The sequence below is a fragment of the Halichoerus grypus genome, chromosome X (assembly GCF_964656455.1).
Source record: "Halichoerus grypus chromosome X, mHalGry1.hap1.1, whole genome shotgun sequence".
Taxonomy (NCBI): domain Eukaryota; kingdom Metazoa; phylum Chordata; class Mammalia; order Carnivora; family Phocidae; genus Halichoerus; species Halichoerus grypus.
Window position 1 is genome coordinate 71112090 of NC_135727.1, and position 25606 is coordinate 71137695.

A 25606-nucleotide genomic window follows, 5' to 3' on the forward strand; every position below is an offset into this window, starting at 1 on the left:
TGCATTCGAAACTGAGTTTCCTAAAGCAAGGAAGGCATTCTGTCAGATGTTCCTACAAAGACGTGCATGGTGAAGACCTTATTCTAAGTGACAATGAGAAACACTAAATGTCATTCTGGGCTTCAAAGATTAAAACAAATGTAGTAGGGAAAAGAACAGAACTTGGATTAAGTACAAATTAGTTTGGGGAGGGAAGAAGGAAGATGTTAAAATGAATTAGGAGAGATTAGGATGAGGTTGTAAACACTGGAAGGGAGAGCTTACTGGTGACAATCCAGGGACAATCCAATATATATTCACCAGTAAGCTGCAGCACATGTGATCAAGTTGACATAAACATGTTTTCTGGATGTCAGGCAGCCAATTATTGGTCATTTTTAAAAATGTGACATTGAAATGAAACTAACATGGCAGGTCACTTCCAAGAGGAATTTCAGATACCTTACCATATTAAGACACATGTGCCACGAGCTAAGTAACAACAAAGTAAGTGTGGATCCCAGTCACCGAGAACGCCAGCAGTGAGCACTGCACACGGGCGGCAGCGCCGTGTGCTTCACTTCTACCCACAGGCACAGGGGCCTTTTACAACTTTACTTTTAAAAAATATAAGTCAACATAAAAAGAAACTGCTTTCAAATATTTGTGCTGTTTCTTTTTCTTTTCTAACACATCTCACAATCACTGATTCTTCTTGCTATTTGTTGATTACTTTTTTTTTTTTTACATTTTAGACATTAGATATTGGTTTTTCTTTCTTTTTTAAAGAATTTATTTATTTGAGAGAGAGAGAGAGAGAGAGAGCGAGAGATCTCGATCACAGAGGGAGAAGGAGGAGGAGACTCACCACTGAGCAGGGAGCCTGATGCAGGACTCGATCCCAGGACCCTGGGATCATGACCTGAGCCGAAGGCAGACGCTTAACCAACTGAGCCACCCAGGCGCCCTGAGATAAATGGTTTTCGATAGCACTCACCTATCCTTTTGCCCCTGTCCTCCCAATTTAGTTATATCACATTTTGGGGGGAATAAACCATATTTAATTTTACATTATTATGTAAACACTGTCCATAGATGACTACCCTTCCTTTCTTATAAGGTTTTTCTACGGTTTCTTTCCTGCCAGAAATACTTAATTTTTTATCTGATAATTTTTCAATATCCCTATTATTTTGTAGCTTATCTAACACAGAGGTCTATTTAGATTTACTGTTTCTTTTTGTTACAGCCAAAATATTTGAAAGCAGTTTCCTTTGTAGAGCCAGAAAAGAGGAGATAGGAAAAAGTTTAATTTTTTTGCATGTTATTATAGTATTTGAGATTTTATACTCTTCATATGCACGAATTTCATTAAAAATTAAATTAATATAAGCTCATTATAGATAATTTGAAAAACATAAAGTCTAAAAACAGAAAAATCACATTTAATATAACTCAGAACTGTTCTTCATATTGTTGTGATACTATATAATATTGTGTAATAAGTACACAGAAAACAGATTTCACTGAGATGGAAACATGCTGTGTATTTACAATTTGGCAACCTTAGTTGTCACTTGAAATTGTATCATTAATATTTCCCATATCATTGATTATTCATCAAAACTAATATTTTTAAAGATGATACAATATTCTACTATTAAGGATATTCATTAATTAAACAAGTATTTTTGAGCATCTAATATGCTCAGGCACTCTTCTGGGTGTTTAAGGAAAAAAAAAAAAAAGGAAGGAAAGCACCTGGCTTGAGTCATTTACTTCCGGTAAGGAACATGTTTGGCTCTAAGTTGTCCAGCAAAGAAGGCAAAAAAAGCACTATATCCCACTAAAAAGTGGTCCCTAAGTTTACCTGGATTTTGTTTGATGAATTTGTGGATGAGGAACACTGAACAACAGAATAAAGAATGTTTTTAAACTATGATTTTGTTAAAGACATAGCAGCACATTTGAATTTGAAATAAAAGAAAATGAATTTGAAATTCTGAACCATAACGTCATTCTCAGTTGAGAATGTAAAATGAATGAATAAGAATTTCCTTTCCTATCAGTCAGAACTACAAATGGAAAAAGAGCTTTGCAGGACATCGGAGCCTCCGAAGTCCCTAAGTTTCTTTCCAGCTCTAGCATTTCATGAGCTCAAGTCTTTCCTAGGTCTTCTCTACCAGGTTCAACATGCCCAATTCCCTCCCGAGTCCTTCCACTGTCGTGATGGTGATTTCTTTTCCAAACCCACGGTGTAGATTTTCTCTAAATCCACTTTCTCTCTTTTCCTGCAGAAATTTTATTTGACTATGAGCTAGAAAACTTCCTCAGAGATGACAGAAAGCAGGCCCAGAGGCACACACGGCCTCATCTAGAGTTGTGTGGTGGGTGACTCTCACACTGGGGCTCTTAAATCTCAAAAAAATTTCATGAGGTCTAAGTCACAGTCACATTACAACCCCCCCCCAAAAAAAGCTAATTCCCCACTTGGCTATGTCTAAAAAATACCTTTCTTCCATTATTTAAACATTCACTTTGTCTACTCTGTGTGGGGCACTGGGTTTGATAGGTGGGAGATGCCGAAGCAAGATTAAGTCCTGGCCTTACGGGGTGTGCTGGCTGAGTGTGTGGTAGTGAGAGGCACGAAGGCGAGATAAGACAAGGCCTAAAAGCATTCAGAGGGAGCATAGGTCAAACCTAACTTGGGGAAGCTATGAGGAGGGGTTGACTTTTGAACTGGGTCTCAGTGAAGGTTCGGGATTTCAAGAGAGATGGAGAGACGCCCTTCTGGCTAGAAAGACCAGTGTGAGCAAAGTCTTCGAGGCAAGCAAGCCACGGTGTGTGGCAGGGTCAGCAGCACCCAGATCTGGCTGCAGTGCAAGGTGCTCAGTCCGCAGTCCAGCTAGGGAGTCGGGCATTCACTTAGTGGGCCTTGTAAGACCGACTTCATGGCCTCAGCTTTTTTATCATTATCAGGCGAAACTTCCATGTGGAAGGTACAATTAAGAGAGAACAAGGGGCGCCTGGATGGCTCGGCCGGTAGAGCACAGGACTCTTCATCTCAGGGTCGTGAGTTAAAACCCCACATTGGGCATAGAGCTTACAAGAAAGAAGGAAAGAAGGAAGAAATTAAAACAACAGGCTGTGTAGTAAACTGAAAGCACCTTTCAAATGATGTATATTTCCTGTAATTGAAAAAAAAGTATGTAAATTAGACCTTAATGAATTTTGGGGGCACCTGGGTGGTGCAGTCGGTTAAGCGTCTGACTCTTGATTTCAGCTCAGGTCATGAGATCAAGCCCCGAGTCGGGCTCCATGCTCAGTACGGAGTCTGCTTCAGTTTCTCTCTCCCTCTCACCACCCCATCTCTCTTGCTCTCTAAAATAAATAAATTGGTCTTTAAAAAATTTTTTTTAGATTTTATTTTGAAAAAGTATCGACTACCTACGTGAGATCTTTAAGAAGCATGTTAAACTGCGGCCATCTAGCAGTGATGATCTCTCTAAGGAACAGCCTGGAACCTAAAATTGACAAGGACTGGCTCCTTGTTACACATGCCTCAGGTTACTGGTAAGGAACTGGTAAGAGGATGAAGGAGCACCTTTCTCCACAACCTGGATATATCCTTAGGGCAAGCACTAGAGAAAGTCAAGGCAGATACCATCCCACCCCTTTTAAATCAGACTGAACCACTGTCCCGAAACTGAAATCCTATACATGGAAGGCCCAGATGACATAGCAACAAAATTCTTCAACCTCTGACTCAAAAAGACTGAACAGAAAAAAAGAAAGTCAATACCTATTTGTCTCCAGACACCTAAAACCACAGTTAACCACTCTGGTACCTTGGTCCCACCCCGTGTGTGTGAGTTTATTGACAAGATGGTGTGTTGGGAGACTAGAAGCTTCAGAAACCCCTTATTCTTTCTGGGTCTAGATAAAAAGAATTTCATGACAGACTCTGAGTTGAGGACTGGTCAGTTCAGAGGGAAACACTATGTCAGGAGAGAACAAAGCTTATGGAAATATTACCATCTCCAGCCTAAGATCACAGTAAGTGGTCTACATAAAAGATTATTCTTCGGGGCGCCTGGGTGGCTCAGTTGGTTAAGCGACTGCCTTCGGCTCAGGTCATGATCCTGGAGTCCTGGGATCGAGTCCCACATCGGGCTCCCTGCTCAGCAGGGGGTCTGCTTCTCCCTCTGCCCTCTTCCCTCTCGTGCTGTCTCTCATTCTCTCTCTCAAATAAATAAATAAAATCTTTAAAAAAAAAAAAAAAAAAAGATTATTCTTCAACCCTGAATATGTTCCTCCTTGGTTATGGCCACACACCTCTGTGAAGCAAGGGAAAGCCAGATCCTGGGTTTTCCTGCAACTTCTCAAACGTTATGGCCAGGCCAGAAAAACACCAACCTCTCTTAAAAGCAGGGTAAAGACTGGCCCCGAGAAAATGTGGCATGTAAAAACAAAGTGAAAGTGGGCAACGAAGCAGGCTTCCAGAGCCAAGTCACACCAGCAGGAAAAGCAGATGCTCACTTCCCAGGGTCTGCAGGTTGGAGTTCCCGAGCTAGGCTTCAGCACGGCAGCTTTAAATGCCGCTGCCTATCTTCCTAAGGAGAAAGCACTGCCAAAGGTCTTGAAAGATATGTTGTGTAAGTGGTGACCTTTCAAACAGTATCCCCTAAGAGCTGCGTGCACCTGCCCACATAATACACGTGCTCTGGGGGCCTTTGCCTAATCTTCCCTTCACCTGGGACCTCACTGGCGGACGGGAAAGCAGGAAGATAATCAGCTCAAAGTAAACAGATTACCAGGCCAAAGTCTCCGCAGTTCAGGTCCTAAATTGTGAGGTTTGGGTCTAAAAGATCCAGAGAAATCAGAAGCACCTGGCACAGCCACCTCGGTGTCTTGGTGAACAGGAATGCAAAGAAAATGGCAACTACCAAGGAAACCGGTCGGGCAGGTTTCTCCAAGCAAAATAAACAAGAGCACTTCAGCCTCAAAGACAAGCGGCTGCTTCCGCTGCACTCACCTAGCAGCGCGCCCACCCGTCTGCCCCCGGCTCCAGCTCTCTGTGTGGCCTGGGGAGGTGGGGGAGGGGCTCTGCTGGTCCCCTCTCACCCTCATCAGCTTCCCCGGGTCCAACCCAAGTCCCACCCTTCTCCGTGACCCTGACCACTCCAAATTTCTTTCTTCCAAATTCATGCTATGTATTTAGCAAAGACCTTTCTTAATGTTTTTTACTTACGGCTATTTAATTCCTGCAGTTTTAAAATCTTTCATAGTATATCACCAAAGGGGAAGCCCTTTGCAGACTAAGGCCATGTCTGACGCTCATAAATGGTGGAGATCAGACTGGGGGAGTGGGGCACAAAACACCTTCCCAGTTACTCTCCAGTTGCTATCCCTCAGAGTTCTCCCATTGCACTTCCCTCCCATGCCCGTTGGGGTCTAAGACACTGCTTTCTTCCTTTGGTCAGTGTTATGGGTTCAATGTTTGTGTTCCACCAAAATTCATACATTGAGGCCCTAACCTTCCAGGTGATGGTATTTGGAGATGGAGCCTGAGGGAGGTAATTCGGTTCACATAAGGTCATGAGGGAGATAGTTCCCCTATGAGAAGAGGAAGAGACAAGGAGCTATCTCTCTCTCTCTCTCCTTGCACGCACCCAGGAAAGGCCAGGTGAGGACACAGCAAGAAGGTGGCTATCTACAAGCCAGGAAAGTTGGGGGGTGTTGCTCACCAGAACCTGAATCTGCTGGCACCTAGATCTTGGACTTCCAAGTGTCCAGAACTGTGAGAAATAAATGTCTATTGTTTAAGCCACCCAGTCTATGGTACTTTGTTATAGCAGTCTGAGCTTCAGAAAGTACCAGATAAAAGGCACGCATTATTTGAAAATTGAGCAGCCCCTCTCTTGCCTGGTCCATGTGAAGCATGCACTGAGAGCCATAAGGCAATAGTCATTCATCAGCTCTTGACCTTACTGTGAGAGCTAAAATTGCTAGCAGCTTCCGAAAAGCAACCTAAAAGCCCAAACTTGAGTACTCAGGTCGATACAAGATGGGTCATCACAAGACGCACAAGTGCAGATGACAGCAAGTCAGGTCTTCGTGGCACTCTGTGCAGAAGGGAACATGGAGAACAAGGAAGGGCACTGTTCTCCTTAGTCTACTTCAAAGTCTCAGGCCTTAAAGGTCAGTTATGACGTTAGACAGGCAGTCAAGGACCAATTGCCCTGCAATATATGAACATTTGGGGTCACCACACCTGTTGGGTCAGCTGAGGGGATTATAAGCACAGGTCCAAGACTGCTGTTTGGGGAATATGCTCTAGCAACAGGCAGTTCAAGAATCACTGACACAGGAAACCCTGCCCCACCCACCCTCTGGTAGCCCGGAACACCACAGAAATTGCTATTGCTTGTTAAGATGTATATTATTATCACCCCCCAAATCTGTCAGATAGTGAAGCCTGCCAGAATCACCTCACTGGCATTTTAATCCACTACTGAAGCTCATTAATGAACAAGACAAAGTCAGGCTCTCCTAAGCACCACCCTGGGCTCTAAGCACAGGACAGCTGCACAATTAATGTCTGCTTGGTGACGAGAAGGAGCCTTCTGCGGCCTTCTGTGATGATCAAGCCAATATTTCTGACACGGTTTCGGGAATGGAGACTACAGATGCCCCAACATGATTTCCTTCCTCAAGTGGGAAGAAGACTGGGATGGTAGATGGCCAGCCGGGAGGCCAGGACTCCCCAGAGACCTGCCTGATGTAGTTCTGTGGCTGTGAAGAATGCACCCAGCCTGGTGATTTGCAAGAAGAGACTTGCAAAAGCTCTTTCTACAAATATACTCTCAAGCCTCTTGGCAGCTTTTGGAGGACAAGGTCTTTCGTTCATTCATTCATTCAAGAAATAGACAAAAGAACATCCAAGTTTAGAACTTGGAGGGTCCCTGGAACTCTCACCTACCCTGTGTCTTTTCGTACTCCCTTCACATCAGAATGACCTGAATTAAACACCCCAACCACCCTGATCCTGAGCAAGAGGCTCAAGAGAGACATACTTCTGTGGACTTTTCCAGCGTGGAAGGCAAGTTCACTAGCAGACAAAAGCCCTAGAGTGGGCAGAAAGACAGGCTCCGCTCATCCTACCTACACCCCTGAAGAGATGACGCTAGTATGGTGAAGGCTGGGGAAGGCCTTTCCATTAAGTCACTAGTGATCTTAAAACCAAGTCACGGGCGCCTGGGTGGCTCAGTTGGTTAAGCGACTGCCTTCGGCTCAGGTCATGATCCTGGAGTCCCTGGATCAAGTCCCGCGTCGGGCTCCCTGCTCAGCAGGGAGCCTGCTTCTCCCTCTGACCCTCCCCCCTCTCATGTGCTCTCTCTCATTCTGTCTCAAATAAATAAATAAAATCTTTAAAAAAAAAAAAAAAAACCAAGTCACATTTTCCAAACACTGTAATCTCTCCTTCTTCCCACAAATCCCACCGCCCCCCTCTCGTTCGTACAGCGGCAGCTACCTAGGGTTCACCTGCTATAGGCTCGGTGGCGCTGCAAGACAGTGGTATTTGCTCGGCAACCCATGCACACCAGAGAACAACAGACACTCAGGAGAAGGCAAGGGCGAAGAAACATATCAGAGGGGAAACAACAGGAAAAGAATCAGAGGTGAAACCCCAACTGAAAATGGCTCCTTCGTTTTAACCACCTGCTGCCCAGTGTCTTCTGTGTAGAGGGCAAGCTACTGGAGGGCATCCGCTGCTTCCTTGAATCCACCTCCACAACCATGCCCCAATTCTCAGCCCTGTGCTTCCCTGCTTTCCGCACAGTAGGAGCTACCGTAAGCATCATGTTCGGTTGTTCAAGTGAAACAGAAACAAATAGCCACTGTGACAAACAACTGGTTATTCCTGAGCGTTCTGGTTGCTTGTTAAAAAAAAAACAAACAAACATTTCCCCAAACCCAGTGAATCCAAAGCAGTAAAAGAAGAGCCTGGGGATCTGTATTTTTCCTAGCATGCCGGCTGATTCCTATCAGCAAGTTTGGGAAATGCTGAAAGAACCAGGCTCCATGGTCAGAACAACCGGGTTGAAATTCCAGTTTTGAAACTTCTTGGCTGTCTAACTGGAGTCTCTGTTTTCTCATCTGTAAAATGAGAATAAGGTCTACTTTGCAGCATCATTTAAAGGATTTTAATCACAATTTAAAGAGGATCACAAAGGCCCTAATGCATAGATGTTCCCTGACGGTTTGCTTCCCTTTATCCTGAAGACATCTCAGAACTACTGAAAACTTCTGATTAGATTATGTCCAGATTGTGGCTTTAGCTTCAAGCCCCTCTTGCAACAACCAGGCAAATGGGTGCCCAGCCTCTTCTGAAACACCTCCAGTAACAAAAGATCAAAATTTACTATCTCTGGAAGCAGTCCATTCCATTTTCAGACAGTCTTAATCATCAGCTCTTTCTTCCTTCTGTGGAGCTGAGATCTGCCTTGGGTGACAGAACAAATCTAATCCCTTTTCCACATGATAGGGCGATGCAATTAACTTAGATAAGGAAATTGAGGAGCAGCAGGTGTGTGTGTGGGGGGGGTTCAGTTTTGAACACACTGCTTGTTTGAGGCACTAGGAGAGCAGCTTCATGCACACGTCCAGCAAGTAGTTGATATGCAGGTCTGGGGTTCACTAAGGACATCAGGGATGTCATTTATACAACAACAGGATCAGAATCTGTGAAAATAAATGACATTGCCATTTAGGGGGCAGAGCTAATGAAAAGATATCAAGGAATGGTTAGCAAGGTAGGAAGAGAGCCTTTAAAGAAGCAAGCAGGGAATTCGTGGGAACAAATGTGAAGAGGTCAGACCAATGGCAGAGAATCAGTGAACCAGTCATTGGATTTGATGACTAAGAGGTCACCGTGGATCCCTGACAGAGCTGGGCTTCTGCTCCTCTCCGGAGCCTTCCGGAGTTGCTTGGAACCACACCACCATGCTGAAAAGCAGATGCACACTTCCTTTCCTACTGAAAGAGAGGTGATTTGAAGACATAGCAGGAGCAAGTACAGATGACTCCAACATTTCCTAACCTGGATTTAAGAGGGGCTTCTCCAAATAAGGCTCCCAGGCTCCTATCTTCTGGTGAAACTCTGCCTAGTACAGTCCTTCCTGGATATGAACCACAGTGAAGAACTTGCCTGTGTTTAATATTGCATTTGCCCAACTTACTGAACCATTGATTTTGCACACAATACTTATTAACATCTCGGGGAACCAGTGTTTCCTGGCACATAATTTGGCACATGTGGCAAAGAGAAGAGAGACAACAGTTTAAGGGACTATTGGTATCAAGGGAATTTTTCTTCTCTTCTTTTTAAGAATGGAAGAAACTTGAATTTGTTCACATGCTAATGAAAAGGAACGAAGTGCAGAATGAAAGAATGCCAAACAGGCACAAAAGGGAACAGAGCAAGCCAGGCTCTGGTAGAGGGGTTAGCTTAGCAAAGACCTCAGCTCACTGCTTTAGCCCCATAAAACACTTTCCTTGACTAAGTCTAAGTCTAGTGATCACAAATGTTCATTATTATAAAGCAGAGGGCACCGATGTTATCTAGATGAGGTTAAGGGCAGATTATATAAACCATATAAACTGATTCACTAGAAACAGAGTGCAGTGTCCACCCCCTCCCCAGAGTCAGACGCAATGTATCCCTTTCCCCAGGGCCAGAGAAGAGGGTGTTCCAGGTCTTTTGGGTCTTCTAGGTCAGGAGCTAATGCCCCACTTCCCCTACCCAGGCAGGGAGAGCTCTAGCACAGGATAGGTGGAGAGAGGAAATCTAAAAATAAAGCTCTCCGAAGAAACTGTCTTGCCTAAAGAGCAGCTTCCCACGCACACTGGAGTGCCACATCTGCGGGGGCTGGCAGCACGGGAACGGAACAATCCTGACCAAGTCACATAAGTATTACCCTTTTGCCGGGGGCAACAGCACATTTCTGCTTCCCCCATCAGTGTGCCGGTGTCTAGGCTACAGACCCAGAGCACGGGCTTAGTGACGGAAAACAGGAGACTGAAAAGATCACCAGTGACTAGTCCAGCCTTCCCCTAGCTCTCCTCCCTTCACAGCAGGAGGCGAGCACAGCAAAAGTGAAGAAAGCTGCTCTCAACAAACAAGGAGTCAAGTGGAGGGTTCATTTTTAAAAAAAGAATCATGAAGGTTTCTAGTGGGCTTCAGACTCACAGCTGGGCTGCTCCCTGGGCTCCGCTCCCTGCAGGCAGGCCAGGGACTACCAGCTGAGGGAAAAGGAAATCAAGCACTGGAACCGAACTGCAATTAGCATTTATATCCACTTGCTATCCTCAAGTCAAACCCCAAAGACAGAGCAGTTGTCCCATTGCCAGGCAATTAGCAAATGTAGCCTTCTCTCCTAACCCCGCAGCGGGTATCAGAGGCCACTAGAGAAAGTTCAACCCAAGAGTCTAACACAGCCCCACACCTAAGCAGTAAACGCACACACACACACAGCGCTCTCTCTCTGGCTCAGGGGAGTTACCCCACCACCTCTTACTCTAAGGATTTTAACCTTGGAAAGATACAATGTACTTGCACCACACTGCTGGGAGTTTTGCCAAGAAGCTAGGGCAGGAAGAAGAAAACTATCCCTACTTCTACAAGGAGGCCATAGTGTTCGCTTAGCAGTCCAACTCCCCAAGAGGTTTGTACTTTGACCTGCCCAAGTATTATAATGTGCCTCCAGGGTCAAAAGCTTAACCTTGCTCAGTATCTCAGAATAGCTTTCAGCAGCAAGACAGTCAATGCTATACATCCGTTCCCTCCACCCACCCTTCCTGGGGACCATACACCATCCCATCCCATGTTCCATGATTCAGATACAGCAGACCGGCGCAGCAGGGAGGAAGAAAACACCGTTTTTAAAAAAAGACCCAGAAGCAGCAACCTGTCAGTTCTTTGGTCTCTTACAAGAGACCCTGTACCAGAACACAGTGATAGCTGATATGCTCAGATACAAAGGCTGATGTCTACTATGCATATGTGGAAGGGGGGGATGCCAAGTTTTCCCCTCAAATCACAGATTGCAAGCAAAGTACTCTGAACATTTGAGTGCTGTTTGAATGCTGACTAGCAACAATCACCCAGCAGTCTTTTACAATTAGAGCAAACTGAAATGTTCTCGTACTGAGTCATTCATGAGCAAAGAGGAAGAAGCCAGCTCACAGAAGGGAGAGACCCTGACCATAAAGTACACAGCCTGAGCATACAGTGCAGAATGTTGCTTTAGTACTGGGCGCACACGCTCCCAATCCCACTAGTTAAACAGCAAGGGCTGTGTCGGCACAGAGCTCTCCTCACGCAGCACAAGGCCTGGTGCTCAGAAGTGTGACTTACCTGACATACAAAGACCTCTTCTCACTTGTTCGGAGGGACCCAGACCCAGAGCTCATGCTGCTGTTCATCATTTGTTCTCGCAAGTCATGTATCTTCGATTCAAAGCGACTGTACTCTGTCAGGGAGACAAGGACAAGAATGAACCCAAGGAGCTGCACCAAGCCTGGGGGCCAGTGGCTAAAGAGCCAGGAGGACACTGGGCTTCAAAGCAGCCGGTGCCAGCACAGTCCATCTTTGCTGTGATAAGCAGAGTCCCTCCTCCAAGCACAGACAGACAGACGTCTTTCCACTCACTGACCAAGAGAAGGAAGAAACACACCTGAAAAAGGAGTAACATTCGGACATATCGAATGGCAAAAGCTTTTATCTGCCTTGAAATCTCACTGATCCTTAAAAAAACAAAACAAACAAACAAAAAAAACAACTGGAAAGAGGTTCCAGTGCAGCCTTCATAAATCTTTAGAGCAGGCACTAAGGCCCAAGGAGAGCAGATGGGAAAGGAGACTTTCCCAAAAAAGTGGATTGCAGAGAACAGATGGCCCTGAGACACAGGGTGGAGGGGCTGGAAAGGACCTGAGGCCATTATATCATTGTTAGGCAAGGAAGACGATTTGTTTCTAGATGACGTTTTCTTTTTTTGGAGGGGGAGATTGGAACCCAGTACACAAAGGTAAAAACAAACAAACCTCACAATCAGATGAGAAGATCACAAAGCTCTCCCGAGTTCTTTCCCTTCTAACAAACAGAAATTCTCCCAAACCGAAAAGTCTGCTGTCACCTTTCTCCTCCAAAATCATCTAGTCCGTGGGGTTGTTAAGTCCATATGCCCAGCTTTATACCCCACTACCACCATCACAACAGCCTTATCACTCTGGAAAGGCAACTACATGTTTACTCCCAACTTGAGAAAACCTGAGAGAGGAAAATTAATTCTAGCTGTACAATTATTATAAAAGGCTTTTTTTTTTAAATAGGGATGCTTTGCTGTGACATTCTCCTAGTACATTTAAAATATGATATTCACATTTATTCTCCCCCCACACACAACAATTTTTAAGGTCTGTAACTGCTGCATAAAATGGGATATATGTAAAGCACAGGCTGTGGAAATGGGAGAAGATAGGCATACCTCATTACGACAAGATTTCAAAGGAAGACAAAATTTATAGTAGGGGTTGAAGGTTGTAGAACTGCTTTAAAAAACAAACATATTTCCAGGGAAAAAGAATTCCACAAAAGCATTTTCATGCACCATAGAGGGCTGGCAAGAAGCATCCCCATCTAGTCTGTATGACTCTACACGCAGAAAACAAAACACCTGTTCCAACACCTGACACTCCCCTTCCCTCGGCAAAGCAATCTGACCTTCAGCTGGGTATAAAGGGAAATGCTAAAAAGCCTTAAGGGGAGGGAATGGAGTTTTAACTCACACAAACATCCTCAACAAAGTTTATTTTTGTTCACTCTGGTACCAATGAAGCCAACTGGTTAAATTCATGTGTTCTTTGATTCATCACGCACTGGTGTTATGGTGATTTGTCCTCATTACCCACTCCCGTCCATGAAATCCTGCAGGAAGCGGTTAAGTCACTGACTCACCCATTAAGTGTTGGGGGAAAAAGACAGCAGCTGGACAGTGTCCCCGTTCTGAGGGTTACAAGGCAACACATCAATATCAATGAGGCGTCATGATCGAAATGTAGAGGGTGGCGACCGGTGTGTCATAGAAGCCCTGGACCGCCCGAGAGTGCAGCAGCAGGGCTGTCTACCTTTCCTCCTGCCCAGGGAACTGGCCCTACTCCAGGGCTCAGCCCTCCACCCGGGCCCTCTTGTGGGCTCCTTTCTGGTCCTCCTCCTCACTCACGGGCTAGCAGGAGAAGTTGGTGAGACAAAGAGATTTCTGACCAGGCAGCCCTTTCTTGGGGAAGATAAAGTAGAAGGCAGAAATACGCATTGAACCCAGAAAAAATATATACCAAATCTATCCCTAAGCCATTTCCCCCCTCTCGCAACTTGTTTATATATTCCCTTCTTTGGAATTGACTTGCCCGCTGAACTCCAACTTAGCAGCAGGTCACGGCAGTTGCTTAGTAACTACGTTTCTTAAAAAATCCTTTAAAAAACAACCACCAAACCACTATTTCCTCAAAGCTCCTAATCCAAGGTTGATAATGCTGGGCCAGAGGGCCCACTTAAAATAGACTACAGAAAGAGAACAAGGCTGTTGCTTTAAGGAATCCACGTTCTGTCTTCTATGTGCTACTAAGCTTTCAAGACTATTAAATTGTGTTTTATTCATTTTCTCCCATTCAGATGATCCCCTTAGAGTTCCAACTGCTCATCAGTCTCTGGCTTTTATCTGTAGAATTATCCAATGTCCACTAGGCACAGGGTAGCCTCTGAATAAATGACTGTTGGGTAAATGAGGAGCAAATTAGAAAACTGCCCAAGTTGATGCTTCTGTTCTCAAACTAATAAACCTAATGGTTTATTTAACTGATGGCTGCCAGCTTCACTGAGGGCTTGGGAAGGTAGTTAAGAAGTGTTACCATTTCCTTTTATTCCCAAGGTTAACTGTTGGGAGTAATTGGGGTATATGGTTTTTTTTTTTAAGATTTTATTTATTTATTTAAGAGAGAGAATGAGATAGAGAGAGAGAGCATGAGAGGGGGGAGGGTCAGAGGGAGAAGCAGACTCCCTGCTGAGCGGGGAGCCCGATGCGGGACTCGATCCCGGGACTCCAGGATCATGACCTGAGCCAAAGGCAGTCGCTTAACCAACTGAGCCACCCAGGCGCCCGGGTATATGGTTTTTAAACACCCTTTTGTGATGTTAATAACCCACAGTGGGCATCTGATTAACAGACTTTGTTTATAACAAAGAAAAATAATAAATCTAACAAAAAACATTTAGAATAGTCTTAAGATAGATAGTACCTCATCTTAATACTAGAAGCATCATTTTCCAAGGACAGAAGCTTCACGTAAAAAGCATCTGAAGTCTAAGACCTCACCGTCCCTCCTCCCCTTCCACTTATAACTAAGGAAGCCATCGCTGAAAGGCATCTCCTAGGCTGGCCAATGCCTAGTCACTGCCCACCAGACCAGCCTCTAACCCAAAGGGCCCACTTCAAATAGGCTACTTTAAAGAAACAACACTTACTACTTAACTCTCAAGTCTACTAAACTATGTTTTATTCATTTTTTCCCATTCAGATGAACCCAACCATTTGTGACCCACAAAGATATCCACGGTGAGTCACTGCTCCCTGGTTCCCTTTGCTAATCATGGAGAGAGAAATGAGGGGTGGGGGCACAATCAGATGTCATTCCCTGAAACAGGGTTTCTCATTGACCGCCTGGGGTGCCACTGAAAGAGCAGGATTTTGGATCCAACCCTAGACACACGGACTCAAAATCTATGGAGCAGGCCCAGGAATCTGCATTTTTACCAAGCATCAAGGTGATTCTGATGTCCAATAAGGTTTGAAACTGCTGGTCTTGACTTACAAAATTGAGTTTGTTCTATAGTTCAGGGAAAAGCTAAGGTAAGTATCCTGCAGCGTGTATCAAAAGGAAGGTAGGGCCAGAGGGTTGGAAAACTCTCAAAAAAAAAAAAAATTTGCCAATACAGTTGCAAATCCTGAAGGAAAGGAAAGCGCTAGAGGCCTCTGTCCAATGTGCCTGCACAGAAAGCTGATGAATTTACCCTTTTTTTAAAATAAAAGTAGCACATGATTTTAAAAAATCTTTACCTTTTTCCTTTAGACATTCCTGTATCACGTCCCCCATCCCACTTACCCAAAGATAACCAGTTAATATTTCTAGCACGTATCCTTCCAGACTTACTTCCATTAACATATATATATACTCACAAGTCACAGAGAGTCACATAAATCTACTTTTTTCATCCTCTAATAGGTCATGGAAACCCAGCCATGTCAGTACATAGAGATATATCTCATTCTTTTTAATAGCTGCATAGTATTTCATACTACGGATAGACCATAATTTATTCAGTCATATCCCAACTGATGTACATTTAAATTGTTCATAATTTTTAATATTACCACCAATGCTGCACTGTATATTTGTATGAGCATTTCTATAGAATAGATTTCCCAAAGTGAAGCTGCAGGGTCAAATTATATGCACACAAAAACATTTGATTGGCACTACCAAATTGAACCCCAACCTTCTGAAACCTTTATGACTGGAGGCTGAGGACAAATTGCTATTCTAAAGCTTCCAGCAGCTTTTCCATTTCTGAAGAAGTGGAGGCAGAATTTACCTTTGAGGACAGATTGATCTTTTGTTTGGGGAAAAAAAACACTTCAATGAACCTTTTGGTTTTGCAAAAGTAAAGGCAAGACTGTAATCTGGAATAGACAAAGACAAAGAGGAACCTCAGATATTCCCTCTGCATAATCACAGAAAATGTCAGCCTCCTGTGGGTGGAGTTGTTGGTTCAAAGGACTTGTCCTACTACCTATATGATGCTCTATAGACACTCTGGAAAGATCTACCTCTAGACTTGACCACTCTGCCTCCCCCTACTTGATGACCTCCCTGTTACTGTAAACAAAACCCCCTTTCCCCTGCACACAACCGGTGTTTCCTCAAGTTTTGATGATATTTGTTCCTAATTGCTTCCTCAATCCACCGCTTTCTTTCTAACTTCATTGTTGTTGCCTTACTGTTGATTTTGCCTCTTCATTTTCTCTTGACTATCCTAAGAGTGATGGAAAGAAGTTATTAAAAGATTTTAAGTGAAGGAATGACTTGAGCAGGGGGGTGTGTGTGTGTGTATCATGAGGGCTACTGAGGGGAGATAAAGTGTGGTTGGTGCCTCACATGTAGATTTAACAGCAGAGGACCACGCTTTCTCTTTCTGCCTAGCCCCTACAGCCCCTAGTGTAAGTAGCCCCCGCTTTTACATCAGCCAAACCAGCCAGCACTCAGCCTCTTGCTCAAGTATGTCCAATGTTGGGAAGCTCTCTATTCCTTCGTTATTAGACTAGACAACACTATTCAAGAGAAAATTCTTGGTTTAAGGGCCATTTCTTTTGCCAGCTGGTCCTAATTTTGGTGTTTAAAACAACATTTAAAACATGATGGATCTCTTCTTCATAATAGTATGAAGGAACAGTTTAAAGAAGGTCAAAGAACTGGGAAAGCCTGGAGCAGGTTCCAAGAATACTGAATAAGCCTGAATAGAAGGTAGAGTGTGAAAAGGGTAAGGTGGCGGTGATGTAAGGTTGGGGACCAGATTCTAAGAGTTTGAGATAAGACTTTCTTACTAGGCTAGGGGAACCACTGTTAAGTGTTTAAATAGGGACATGACACAATCAGAACTAGGTTTGGGGGGAAGATTATTCTGGGAATGTAATATAGAATGGAGGACAGAGAGAAAGATAACAGAGACCAAGAACCTCTTCTACGGGTAGAGACAATGACTTGAAAGGCCTGACATAGCAGGGGGGGCAATTGAGAATATAAAAAAAGGGACAAGAATCAAGAAATATGTTGGAACTAGAAGAGATAAAATTTGACATCTGATTGGATGAAGGGATCAAAGGCAACCTCTGAGTTTTTTCCTGAAAGACCAGGAAAAAGTGGGATAATATCAGCCATAATAGAGAATAGTCATCATGTCCTCAAAATAAGCTATCCCTTCTCCAGGCTAAATATTATTACTTCCTTAAGTATTCTTCATCTAACATGGTTTCCAGACGCTGTACTACTTCTCCCTTTTAAAACCTAGTGCCCAGAATTTGTGGTGATGTCATTTCCTTTACAAAATTATAAGCTCCTTGATGTGGGTTTTTTTTCCTTCTCAAAGTTTGGCAATCAGCACCCTTGTTGAGTCAACAAACTTTTATTGAATGTGTTAATTCATGATAAAGATCTAACAGGACAAACCTGGACACTAATTCTCAAGTTCTGGCTCCTCAGGAACTAATTAAGAAAAAATACAAAACTTTCCCCTTCTACCCACCCCAAAATGCTAAAAACTGACCAACAAAACCACAAACCATTTATGCAAAACACTGACATGTCAGAGGTTTCAAGATCTACTTAATAGCCTAATAAAGCATCAAAAAGGACCGAAACTACAATGTTCACTAATATGAACTGGACACACATCCAAGCCTCCAAACCCATCTCCCCTCTAATAAAACTTTGCTCTCAAACCCATCTACCTTCCTAATGACAAAACTGTTTTCTCAGGGGCCACCTGGGTGGCTCAGTCAGTTAAGCATCCAGCTCTTGATTTCGGCTCAGGTCATGATAAGCCCTGTGTAGGGCTCCATGCCGGGCAGGGCGCCTGCTTAAGATTCTCACTCTCCTTCTCCCTCTGCCTCCCCCCACTCTAAAAAAACTGTCTTTTCTGGATAGAAAATGACATTTGTCATTAATTTGGAAAAGCTGAAAGGGGCTCAGTTTCTTAACCCATAAAAAGTTTATTTGGGCCTTGATTACGGGTAGGAAAATGTTGTAGAGACAGGAAACAAATGGGAGCAGCAAAGGGTACTTATTCTTCACGTGGTATAGACTACCAATGATTTGAGTGAAGATACAAAAAAGGAAATGCTACAAAATAAAATAAAAGCCATGCCTATCAAATTTGGAAATGACAACAAAGCCGGGGAAACAACTGAATAACAGACTTCAGACACACAGATTTCGACAGGTAGCAACAATAGGAAGACACAAATAAAGTACAAAAGAAGTGTAACTTCCTGACTTTGAGTCCCTGTACAAATACTGAGCAGGGAAGACGGGGCTGGATAACTGCACATGTATTGACTAGCTAGAAACTCCAAATAAGTCAATAGCTGCCCAAAGGCTCATCTGTTCTTACAGAAGTACAGGTGTTCAAATCTCAAACTCATACAACTCTTGTTTGCCATCAGCTGAGCTGCACTGAGCTCAAGGGAATCACCCACTGTGAAAATGTACAGAACTGTGGTGGAAATGAAGTGACAACATCATGAGACAGTCACAGATTTTGATGTGTATGAATAGTGTTTTAGTTTTCTATAGTTGCCTTTGGAGCGCAGACCCTCAGGATGTGTCTAAATTACAAGCATCTGTCCCAATAATATAGCTCATGTTTTCAAAAGAAATGGATGGAGCTGATCCTTAAAGAAGAAAGAAAGAAACAGAGAGAAAGAAAGAAAGAAAGAGAGAGAGAGAGAGGGAGGGAGGGAGGGGAGGAAAGGAAAAAAATGGATGGAGCTGAAAGTAAAATAAGTCCATCAAGAAGATACCTGTTGGTGTGGAGGTAAGTATATAAATAGCCAAATAGCATATTTCTAGGAATCACAAATAAAATAATATGATAATATTAATAATAATAATATTAGTTGGGTTAGTTTTTAATTATAGGGTCTACTATTTAAAGAATCTAAGACCTCTAAAACTAGACAGTTCCTCAGGTCCCTTCTAATTTTGACATAATTATGATTTTATGACCAAATCAATGAGGCCCATAAGGAATCAAACCTAGGGCTAATCTAATTTTAATTTTTAAATATGAGCCAGAAGAGGGAAATCTTCACAGCTGCAAATAATCTTAAGTTCTCTGGGTCAAAAAATAATACCAAATCAATGGGTAGAAATTGCAAAAAAAAAAAAAATGTCTTAAGGCTATGTGAGAGGGCAGAAAAGTGGCAAACAGGTCTCAATATGAGCAAATATTGCTCGAAGAAAAATAATTTCAGGTCTACTTTTAGAACAATGGGCTCGGAACCATGACTAACCCAAAACAGAAACCTCAGTGTCATTGTTCTGGTCCCTACATTGCCACAATGTGCTTCCTCAGCCATACACACACATGGCCAGGGTTCTGGATAGCATCCTGATACTGGAAATAAAACAGATCAGCATGCCATAAAAGATTCCAGTTTATCCCTGTTGACTGGATGTTTCTGTCCCCCAAAGAGCTTAGTGAGGATGCAAGAAGAGCTACTGAGCAAAAGTGCTATATAGTATATAAAGGTTTCATTACATTCAGCCGCCTGGTCTTAAATGAGTAGAATGATAAACGCTTTGACCTCACATCAAGCAAAGAAAAAGTTATTCACAGGACTTTGCCATTGGTCCTTCTCACCTATCCCAGATGACCCAGCAGATTAGGGTAAAAGCCTCAACTAGGACCCCTTCTCTGTTTCAAAGGAGCTTCATATAGTATATTCAAATGCAGGATTAACAAAGCCTTTAGCTCCTTCAACCCATAATCCAAACTGTATATAAGAACCACCCCAAGACAAAACACCTCATCCAGAAAACATGAGAATGAAGACAAAATATACCTTTCCCTGCTCTCAAGATAGCAGGCAATCTTGTTCGTAACAATCTTTTCCACTTAACAGAGATGCTGCAACACAGTGATTGAAACAAAACATTTTATGATTAAACTTGCTAACTTGAGTTAATGTTAATGTAACTGATTTCTACATTTTACCAGGTCAATCGAGAGTCTAGAGTCAAATGTTCTTCACTCTGTAGTCACTCTGACAGGATCACAAATCCACTGACAATCTTTACTGGGGTATCAACGGAATCTTTTGAATCAAGTGTCCATGGGAGGAACCCAGAAAAATGGGACCTAGAGAAAGACTTCCTGTTACTGTGGTCATCTGTGGTCATTTTTCAGTAACTGATAATCCCAGAGTAAAATATTACAGAACAGAATAAGATACCAAAATCCAAATTGTGTGTGTGTGTGTGTGTGTGTAATAAAGGTGGCACTTCAAAACAGTAGGGAAATGATGGATTATTTATATTTAATAAATGGTACTGAGGTAATTCATTAAACATCTGGAGCACAAATAAGGTACTATCCTACCTTACATCATAAATTCCAGGCAGGTTAAGGTTTTAAGTGTGAAAACAATAACATTAAATAACCAGAATAAAACAAAAGTGAACATTTACTTGTTAAAGGTACAAAAGAAAACACTGATAGACTACATAAAAACATAAAATATCTGTACATCAAAATAAAATAAAAAAGCAAACTACAAACTGGGAAAAATCTTTGTAATATACATGACAAAGAATTAATATTCTAACTACATTTAAGCTTTTACACATCAATAAGAACTTATGAACACACCTCAATAGGGAAATGGAGAAAAGGTATGAACAAGCAATTCACACACACACAAAATGACCAGTGAACATATACATGCACACACACATTCAATTGTTATTAAAAAAAAGAAAAATTAAAATATGAGTGAAATAACATTTTTTACCTATCAAATTTGCAGAGATTTAAAAAAAATAATGCTCCATGTTAGCAAGATCTCAAACTACACACCCTCTATACTGTTGGTGGAGGTGGAGACCAATTTGGCAAAATATATCAAGTCTTAAACATGTTCATACCCTTTGGACCAATAACTCCACACCAAGGAATTCATTCTGAAGAAGCAATATCAGATTCACAAAAAGCCTCATACAAGGATATCCATCAGTGTTATTTATAAGATAAAAAATTGGAAACAACCTAATGTCCACCAAAAAGGGACTAGTCACACGAATTATGGCACACACATGATGAAATATTATTTAACTATTAAAAACCATTTTAGTAAGATATTCATGACATACGGCAAGTTAAAAGGATACAAAACTGCTTAAATCAATGATTCTAGTCTTGAAAGAGATACATACATATTATATGATATATAAAAGTTTGGAGGGAAATAACACCCAACACATACATACACATACAGACACAAACTGGTTATTTCTAGAGGTAGTTTTACAGGAGATTTGATTTTTTTTTTTACTTTGTATTTTTCTGTATTTTCCAATTTGCTATAAATCTAAATGCAATACAAAAATAATTTGAGGAGAGTGGGGAGGCAGACTGAATAGGACAGGCCCAAGGACAAAGCCAGGACAACACAACCACTAGAAACTCCCCTCCACACTGCTCCTGGCTCATTCATCATTTTCCTTTGGGATTGATCAATCAGTTGCAGACAAATCCCCTTAGACATATTATCACTATTATCACCTCACCATCTTATCCAGAGAAGCCTTGCCAATTCCTTGTCAAAATCTAGATATACCACATCTACCATATTTCCCTGACCTACCAGTCCAGTAACCCTGTCCCCTCAAGGCAATTTGGCAAGTCTGACATGACTTGTTTGAACCTGGTAAACCAATACTGGTTCCTGTGCTCACCATTTTTTTTCTGAGTGTTTACAAAACAACTCTTAATAATCTAGTCTGGGGGCACCTGGGTGGTTCGGTGGTTAAGGTTAAGCGTCTGACTCTTGGTTTCTGCTCAGGTCATGATCTCATGGTCATGGGATCAAGCCCCATGCATCGGGCTCCGTGCTCAGCATGCTCAGCAGGAAGTCGGCTTGAAGATTCTCTCCCTCTGGCCCTCCCCGCCCCACTCGTGTGTGTGCACATGCACCCACGCACTCTCTCTCTCTAAAATAAATAAATCTTTATTTTTTTTAAAAAAGATTTTATTTATTTGACAAAGAGAGAGAGCACAAGCAGGGGGAGCGGCAGGCAGAGGGAGAAGCAGGCTTCCCCGCAGAGCAGGGAGCCCGCCCGATGCAGGGCTCGATCCCAGGACCCTGGGATCATGACCTGACCTGCAGGCAGTTGCTTAACCAACTGAGCCACCCAGGCATCCCTAAATAAATCTTTAAAAAAAAAAGAATCTAATCTGGAATTTAACGCAAGATTTGCAAAATTCTTCCTCCCTTGTGAAAATCTGAAGAATATGTACGTAAACCAGACCCTTAATGTACATATTTATACAAAACATATTAGTTTTCTTCTTTTGGTCTATTTAAATTTTTATCACTTAATTTCATCAAGTGGAAAAATCCCCAAATTTCTACGGCCTTTGCTTTTTTAAAGATATCCAAATTCAATGAAAAGTAAACAAAGATCCATTTCTCTTTTTTAAAAAAGATTTTATTTATTTATTTGAGAGACACACAGCAAGAGAGGGAACACAAGCAGGGGAAGTGGGAGAGGGAGAAGCAGGCTTCCCACTGAGCAGGGAGCCTGATGTGGGGCTCGATCCCAGGACCCTGAGATCATGACCTGAGCTGAAGGCAGACGCTTAAGGACTGAGCCACCCAGGCGCCCCAACAAAGATCCATTTCAAGAGAATGAAAGCCTTATCACAGGAAAGAAGAGGGGAAGACAAGACCCTTATTAAAGCAAGACGGTTATTAGCTCAAGACTTTGTGATTCAGTAACAGTCTAGGTACAAATACAAATGTAAATTGAATTTTCAACTCAATTCCATTTATCTGACACAAAATTTGAGGTAGAAGAAACATTAGAGATCATTTTGCACAGTCCCCTTATTTTACAGATCAGAAAATTGAGGCTCAAAGAGACTGACTAGCATAAGATCATTCAGCTAACTTAAAGATAAAGTGAGAACGAGGACACCTGGGTGGGATCAGTCGGTTAAGAGTCCAACTCTTGATTTCAGCTCAGGTCATGATCTCAGGGTTGTGAGATCGAGCCCCATGTCAGGCTCCATGCTCAGGGAAGATTCTCTCTCTCTCTCCCCCCCCGCCCCTCCCCCACAAAAAGATAAAGTAAGAACTAGAACCCAGGGCCTTGGCTCCTCCTCCAAGATAATTCCCATAGGATTTAATGACTTAGCATTTATACATACACACACATACAAAATATATGTGTATATTTTTATCCATATATATACACATTATTTATATATATATTCTTAACATAAGGAAGCAAAAACTGTATTTTTTCAGTAACAATGACAGGCCCAAATTATTCTACTTCTCCTATTTCTCTTTAAAACAAAACAATTTCCCTATTACAGAATATAAGGCTAAAGCTTTAAATAAATCAACAGTGTAAATAACAGGGTCAAGATTTCAACAAGCAATACACTGAATTAAAAGGAAATCTCAAAGAGCTATAACTAAATAAATAATTCATTCTCATTCCTATATATTATTATAGCCATTCTATCCGGAAAACTGATGTTTTTTGTTTTTAAAAATTTTTATTATTTATTTGTCAGAGAGAGAGAGCACTCACAAGCAGGGGGAGTGGCAGGCAGAGGGAGAAGCAGGCTCCCCGCCGAACAAGGAGCCCGATGTGGGACTCGATCCCAGGACACTGGGATCATGACCTGAGCAGAAGGCAGACGCTTAACCGACTGAGCCACCCAGGCGTCCCAAAAAACTGATGTTTTATAGGATTTTGTCTCAAACCATCTAACAAGGAAAAGAAAGCATCTGCCTAGCTAGGTGCAGAATGCTTTGCCAACTCCAGCTACCATGTCCCTGGGCTACATGGGAGATAGAAAACCCCCAGCACAAACACACATATCTGTATATAAAGTTCAGCCCAGTAGGCAAAACTGGAAAGAAAGCTAACATTTTTTTCTCTTCTAAGTTTCTCTCCTAAGTTTACAAACTTTAGGGCTGGCCTAAAAGGTAAAAGGGTGCAGCCACTTTGGGAAAAAGTTTGGCAGTTCCTCCAAAATGTTAAATGTTAAGTTACCTTATGACCCAGCAATTCCATTCCTAGGTATGTGTGTATATGTGTGTGTATGTATACATCTCCAAGAGAGTTGAAAACATGACCACACAAAAACTCGTCTATGACTGTTCACAGGAGTATTCGTAATAGTCAAAAGGCAGAAACAACTCAAATGTTCATAAGCTGATGAATACAGGAACAAAATGTGATAAAGCCATAGGATGGAATATTATTCATCCATAAAAAAGGAACGAAGTACTGATACATGCTACAACATGGATGAACCTAGAGAACATTATGCTAAATGAAAGAAGGCAGACACAAAAGACTACATATGGTATGATTCCATTTATATGAACCAGCCAGATAAAGTAACTTTATAGAAACAGAAAGTAGATTAGTGGTTGCCTAGGGCTAGGGGAGGGGAGAAGTTGGAGGAAATGGGGAGTGACTGCTAATGGGACAGGGCTCCTTTTAGGGGTGAGGAAAATGTTCTAAACTTAATTGTGGTGACAGCTGCACCAGTCTGAACATTCTAAAAAACACTGAACTGTATGCTTTAAATGAGTGAATTGTTGGGTATGTGAATAAGCTGTGGGTTTTTTCTGTCTTTTTTTGGGGGGTGGGGGTGGGCCCTATCACTTTTATCAGGTCAGCATTCCTAGCTAAAATTATCTACACCCAAGGCTTTAGCCCCTCCAGCCCTCAGTGATAAGAGTGAAAGGTAGTCCCTTATCCTCCTGGTTCCCTCTGATCACCTGAGTAATAACATAGTTGTCCTGCTCTGGTCTCTAGTCAATTTAGAAAAGAAATAGGGTGAGAATCAAATCAGGGGATGGAGCAAAGCAAAAATGAATGGGCAACAATAAGCACATGAAAAGATGCTCAATGTCACTAGCCGCTGGGGGAATGCAAATGAAAACCCCAGAATATTATTTCAGACTCACCAGGATGGCTAGAACCAAAAAGACTGACACTAACAAGGGTTGGTGAGGATAGAGAGAAAGTGGAACCCTCACTGCTGGGAATGTGAGGTTGGTGTAGCTGCTACGGAAAACAGCCTAGCCATTCCTCAAAAGGTTCAACATAGAGTTGCCATATGATCCAGTAAGTATACATACCCAAAAGAAATGGAAACACATGTCCATGCAAACCTTTGCATATGGATGCTCATAGAGCATTATTCATAATAGACTCAAAGTGGAAACAACCCAATATCTGTCAACTGATGAATGGATAAACAAAATATGTTGTATGCATATAACAGAATATTATTCAGCCAGAAACAGAAATGAAGTCCTGGCACATGCTACAACACGGATGAACCTTGAAAACACTATGTTAAGTGAAAGTAGCCAGTCACAAAAGACCACAATTATATGAATCCATCTATATGAAATGTCCAGAATAGGCAAATCCATTAAGAGAAAGGAAGTAGATTAGTGGTTGCCTAGTACTCAAGGGGATGGGGAGTTGGGGCAGGGGGGTGGTTACACCTAAAGGGTACAGTTTTCTTTCTCGGTTGGTGAAAATGTTCTAAAATTGACTGAATTGATGTGAATATTCTGAACACTACTGAATTGTACCCTTAAATGAGTGAACTACAAGGTCACAAAAAAATGAATGACAAATACTCCATTTCACTTGAAGAAATGAGAAATGCCTACTTACTGAATTAATATTCTTA

At 42.3% G+C, this 25606-nt stretch overlaps 1 protein-coding gene across 5 annotated transcripts in view; it reads right to left on the reverse strand.

The window, feature by feature from the left end:
• The window catches only part of DLG3 (discs large MAGUK scaffold protein 3), a 54160-nt gene that overhangs the window by 14450 nt on the left and 14104 nt on the right, over positions 1 to 25606 (reverse strand). For all 5 annotated transcript variants that reach the window (XM_078064953.1, XM_078064952.1, XM_078064954.1 and 2 more), the window contains one exon: positions 11399 to 11513. In XM_078064953.1, the coding sequence (XP_077921079.1) occupies positions 11399 to 11513 (115 nt within the window). The remainder of the gene's footprint in view (positions 1 to 11398; positions 11514 to 25606) is intronic.